We start from the raw sequence: 5,748 nt of genomic DNA, 5'->3' as shown, positions 1-5,748 counted from the left end.
GAAAAAAAAAAAAAAAAAAAAAAGTTTCCTAAGGTGGAATAGCGAAGCGCGGCGGGCGGAGCATGCGTGCTGCAAACATAACGGTGTCAACAAGGCTGCCTACCTGTCCGACCGGTTGGAGCGGCTGCGCTGCGGCCCGCCCCGCGCCACCAGCGCTTGCGAAAGAATTCCGCGTCTCCACATTAATATATATATATRTGTGTGTGTGTGTGTCCACATGCACACTGTATATTGGGGAATGGGGGGTTAAGCCCTGCTGCCGCCCGCGGGCCTCGCCGGGCGCCCATTGGGGCCAATCAGTCTCGGGGTGCCTGGCCCCTCCGCAGGGAAAGGCCTTTCCTGACCCTCAGCCCAGCACCCTCGGGCCCCCCAGCGCCGTCACTGCCACCGGGCACCCCCAAGAGCAGCTGGAGAAAGGCAAAACCCCCCTCCAGCCTGCGCTCCAGGAAAAACAAAATAGCAAAAAACTTACTTTCTTCATTTTTTATTTTTATTTTTTAATTTCATTTTAGCTCTTTATTCAAATGGAATGGCCTCAGAAGGGGACTCTGAGGGCTCAGAGCTCAGCGAAGGCTGCGCACGGGGTGGCCTTGAGCACTGAACAACACTCAGGGGCTCTCRCTCCTGCCGCGCGTCTGCTCCTGCCTCCCCCAAGAGCCGGGCACAGGTCGCAGGCTTCCCCATGGATCTTGTTGGGATGAAGGTTTATTGCGGGGGCCCCACCTGGAACTTCTGCCGTGGGTGCGTCTTCAAGGGTCTTTTCTGTGTGCAATAGCAGTGCGAGCCCCCGGCTCCTGCAGCTGGGCTCGTTGGGGCAGGACAGTCGGTTTAGGGCTGTTGGAGACGTTATCTGCAACAAACGGGTGGTCATCAGAGGCCATCGCGCGTAGCCTTGAGACCTTGGGCCATCAGAGGGATGCTCGGGATGGGTGACGGGCCCAGCGCAGCACGGCCGGAGGCCGGGGCAGGACGAGGCTGCGCWGCTCGCCCAGGGTACGTCCTCTAGGCTCAGGATCTGCGCGCGGTTGGTGTCTCCAGCCAGCAAGTCCTYGCTGGGACACCCAGCACGCCTTGGCCTCCGCGTCCCGAGGGGCTGCCGGTGGGGCRCAGGGGTGGACGGCCACGCTGGGACCTTCTCAGCACACGACTTCCAGCTGCTCCTCCCCAGCCAGGCACCAGGAGCCAAGAGACTTTTGAGGAACAGGGCCTGGCTTTGCTCCCATCAGTGCCAAGGAGAAATCCAACCCAAGYGGCACGGAGCGCGCCCAGCACATGGGGAAAGGTCAGGAGGACTTCCACAAGCTGGAGATTTGGCTCCTCGGAGCAACCAYGGCTGCAGGGAGGACCTGGTCTGGCGAACGGGGCTCCTGGGGGGCTTGGGAGAGCTGCAGGTGGTGGAGCCCCGTGGGGTGTTCCAATGGTACCACACATGCAGCCTCCTCCTGCCTGCCTTCCTGCCTCCCTTCCTCTTTAAGGCTATGTAATTTCTCCGTCTGAGACTTTGCTCYGGGTCAAACTATAACCACCTGGGTTTTAATTGATTTCTGCGAGGCTTTCCAACCTGAGCTTGCTTTCCATTTAACCGTTCCTCACCTTTGAGGCCGAAAGAGGCAGCAGATGCTGCCCACCGCGCTGCTCTCGTGCGAAGAGCTTCCCAGGACGGCTTTGGAAGCGCGTCCTTTGCGCTCCCGGCTCCCGTTTCGGGATTCCRGATGGGCGTGCGGGGGGACACAACCCGCTTGCGGCCAAGCGGCGCCCTCGGGGGGCTGCCCCGTCGCCGCTGAGGCCGCCCGCCCGTCGCTGCGTCCTTGTCCCCGCGCCGCCGGGGAGTGTTGCGCACGTGCTCCGTGCGCTGTAATTACTCAGTAGGTAACGAGGTTAATGAGCTCATGGCACACAAGCCTCTCTGTAGGCTCTTGCCTCACCGTGAGCCACTGCTGGGTGTGGAGAATAAACCAGTAGCTTAAATTACCGTTTTGGGTGTAAGTCAAATTACACGTACCAAACGTCCCGTAGGGTCAAGCGGGACGCACCCTTACTTCTTTGATGACCAAAACGTGCTTCATTTGACTCAAATTGTTTGGGAGAGAGAGASCGGGGAGTGGGACTGGAGTTAGAGGGACTTTTCTGCTTCCCGTGTGGGTCATTTCTGACCGTGGAGAGCAGGGTGCTGCCCCACAAGAGCGCTCGTGAGGATGAGGAGGCGCCAGGGAACGGGCTCCGCTGCCACACGGGTCCTGCCTCCGCGGGCACCCTCTCCAGCGCTGTTGGCCCTACCACCGCCATCCCGGGCATCCACCACGAGCTGCTCTCTGCCCCGCATCCGCGGGCCTCCCCGCCTGGGACCTGCCCTGCTCGGCTGGATGGCCGGGAAGGGCTGGAGACAGCCCCAGCCGGCGGCCAAAGGCTCCCGGGGCGGCAGCAGAACCTGCGCGGCGGCGTTCGCCTTTCAAAGCACCCACCGCGCTGACTCACGGGCGCCTGTCTCCTGCCTCCCACGGGCCCTGCCACTCCCAGCGTCTCCCTGTCTTTCTGCGCTGATACCTCCAGCTCCTTCCCACTCCCCGGCCCGGCCTGGCGCTGCTTAATTCTCCYGGGGCCGCCCACTCGCTGCGGCTCCGCTCCCTGCGGCTCCCGGTGACTCCTCCGAGCCCCGTGTTCCTCCTGCTCCGTCACCCGTCGGAGACGGCCGCCCGCCTTGTCCCCGGGGCCGGGGCGAGAGGTGGCCCTGTGTCTGGGGGACACTCGCCGCGGGCTCTGCGGCGCCGCTCGGCTGCGGGCCCGTGCGGTCACGGGGATCTGCGCCGAGGCAGGACGGGGTGAACCAGTTTGCAGGGGTGTCCCGAGCCGCAGCTGCTCTGCGAGGGCCGCGGCGTCCGGAGCCACACGGCTCCCGCAGCGTGAAACCCCAGGAGCTTCATGCACACTGGTGGCTACAGGGAGCTCCTCCACCTCCATGTTCCCTTAAAAACACACCGTTAATGTTCCCTTAAAAACACACCACGTGTGCAACCTTTTCCAGTTGCCGCACGTGCCGGCTAAGCCTGGAAAGCCAAACGTGCAGCCGGGAGCGCCCCAGCACTCTCCTCCTTGGTCGCGCTCCATCCATGCGGCTCTTTGGGTAACCTTTGGGAATCCTGGTCCTTCTCTCTTGTTGGCTGACGGCTGCGCTCTTTGAGCCTACGGACCGCTGGTCTCCCGGGCAGCCTGTTTCGAAGGGGGATAATCYCCGGGAAAGGCAACGCGCTGGAACAGGATGCGCTTCCCTCGCCATTAGCAAGTGCCGCTGGCCGCTCCGAGTCCTCATGGAGGCCGAGGGCCAGGCGAGGAGGGCAAATCCGTGCTGCGGAACAGGCCGGCCACGCGGCCCTCCAGCCCAGCCCAGCAGCCGTCTGGGATTAGGATTTGATCCAGGATTAGGAAACAAACTGGCTGGGGGGTTGGCAGCTCCGCAGCTCACTTGGGAAACGTCTTTCGGAAAAGGCTGGCGTTGGCTGGATGAGCTGGGGTCTGACCCAGCCCCTCCCGTCCTATGTTCCTAAATATATCTAATTTCCAAAATGCATTTTAAAAACCCACAGCTCGTGTGCACTGGGGGCCCCTTGGGACTGATCTCCCTTAAAGAGCTGCTTTTAACCCCTCCTGCAAGCCCAGGTGTCTCCCTCCAAACTCCGACTTGGTCCGGCAGAAAATCCCCCCCCCGAAGGACAAACAGCATCTCTGCAGCTCCCAGGAGACTTCCTCATTCCTCCTGGACGGCCTGCTGCCATAAAAGCCATTGTGTGCATACGGGCCAGCCGCATTTCCTCACTGCCCCACACGCCTAGGGATCTGCTCCCAAGGGGGGCACGCGTTTCACGGGGGGAAGCGCGAGGTTCAGAGCAGCCGAGCGGCTGAGACGGGAGCTCAGCGCCCTGGCCACGTCTCCAGCGGGAGAAGTTGCTTCCAGCCAGAGACCCCTCCGCTCCTCAGCCTGGAGTGTCGGGGCCAGGTCCTTGGGCACGGTGACAACCGCCCAGCCAGAGCAGAGCTTCATCCCGCGGCGGGGACGGCTCCAAGCGGCCCCGGAGCCGCTTCCCCTGCCCGGGGAGCTGGTGCCGGAGCAAAGCCGGGCGATGCTTCGCGTGATTTGCGTGGGGCAAAGCCGGGCGATGGCTCCCGTTGACTTCACCACCGTTCTGGCACCGGGGCTTTTTATCGCCGTTGCCTTTTACGATGTTTACCAGATAAAAGGCGCCTTTCAGCGGCGCTGGCTGCAACTGCCAACAATGCAGCYGCGATATCTGCCCCGATTTCTGTCCCGGACAAGGTTCTGCGGAATTGCCACCAATATAATTATAAAGCGCTGCTTTTCCACCCTCCTCTCACCACCCCAGTGCTAGACTTTGGCCAGAGCCGCGTTTGCAGCTGCGGGGGAGCACGTTCAGGAGCGAGACGGGCGGCAGCTCCCGGAGGCCAAATCCAGACTTTGGCATGAGATAGGGGGCAGGAACGAGGGGCAAAGTGGGCTGAAGCGGAAAAATAAAAAGCAGAGCACCCCCCTTGCTGCGGCCATCCCCGGGGGCGGCCAAGCAGGCGCCGGGGCGGGCAAGTCCTGCGGGACGGGGTGGGTTTTAACTGATTCCTGCGAGGCGCCTCGCCTTGCGGAAAGTTCTCCCAAGGGGATCTCCTCTCCACGTGGCAAAATTCGCCGGGGATTCGATCGTGAGAGCGGGCGAGAGGCTCGCGAAGGGGCAGCCGCAGCGGGGGAAACGCTCCGTCCTTTCCACGTGGAAAATTCCCTGTTGTGAGAAAAAAATAAACACACCCACGGAGAGCAGTTAACGGTTTGGCTCCTTTTATTTGTGCTCCCACTCTGATAAGGAAAGAATCAGCGATGGTAACAGCAGGAACGGCGAGCTCCCCTCCTCCACAGCTGCTTGGTTTTCCTTTTCCCTGAGCGGAACCACTGGAACTGCCCAAAGCCGGAGGAGAGGGAAAACACCTCAGGGCAGAACTGCTGCTGATCCCTGGGATGTCGGCCCCGCGGGTGGCTCGTCCCGGTTTGGGAAAGGCTCCCGGCTCCCAGCCGGGACAGACGGCGTCCGTGCCGGCGGCCACGGCCGCTCTGCTGGCGCTGCGTGCCCATGAGCGCTGCCCGCGCTCCTCTATCCCAGCCCGTCCCAAGCGGCACCCAGGGCCGTTCCGAAAGATCCTGCTACCTGGAGCGGCTCCTTTTGGAGACAGAGGCTGTGGAGCCCGTGAGGACAGAGGGGAGACAAGCGGGCACCCCCCAAGCAAGACCTCTCTCCTTCCCTCCCGTTAATTCATGGAGACGCCACGAAGCACTGCGCGCTTCCCATGGCTCCCGCTGAGSATCAACGGGAACACAAATTCCTGCCGTGCTCCAGCGGGGAGCCCCCAGGGAAGGAGGCAGGAGGCCGGCGGCCACGCGCGGAACACGGAGACACCGGGCAGCCGCTTTCTGCAGCACCGGCCACGGGCCTGGACACCCTCCCGTAAGGGGAACCCGGGATCCTTCGGGAAYGCCGGGGGGATCCCCTCCCGGGAAACGTCCCCTCCGGCGCACCGTGCTCCCGGCGCCGGCAGCGCTAACGGGGCAAACAGCCCCATTCGTCACTGCGCGGCCGGCACGGGCCGGCTGAGGCCTCGGTCAGGCCGCGGGGCCCGCGCCCTTCCCGGGGCAGGGGCGGGACGGGGCCGCCACGCGGCGCCTCCCCGCCCGCCCCGCGCTCGGCCGTCGGCTGC

The 5,748-nt window shown here is 63.2% G+C and overlaps 1 protein-coding gene across 1 annotated transcript in view; it reads right to left on the bottom strand.

Moving 5' to 3' along the window:
- The window catches only part of OVOL2 (ovo like zinc finger 2), a 7,145-nt gene extending 6,264 nt beyond the window's left edge, over positions 1–881 (bottom strand). Inside the window, exon 1 of the mRNA XM_026041737.1 lies at positions 822–881. Coding sequence (XP_025897522.1) covers positions 822–881 — 60 coding nt within the window. The remainder of the gene's footprint in view (positions 1–821) is intronic.
- Positions 882–5,748: the final 4,867 nt, after the last annotated feature.

Source organism: Nothoprocta perdicaria, unplaced genomic scaffold (genome assembly GCF_003342845.1).
Source record: "Nothoprocta perdicaria isolate Ctin4 unplaced genomic scaffold, notPer1 scaffold_290, whole genome shotgun sequence".
NCBI lineage: Eukaryota > Metazoa > Chordata > Aves > Tinamiformes > Tinamidae > Nothoprocta > Nothoprocta perdicaria.
This window is presented reverse-complemented; position numbering and strand designations above follow the sequence as displayed.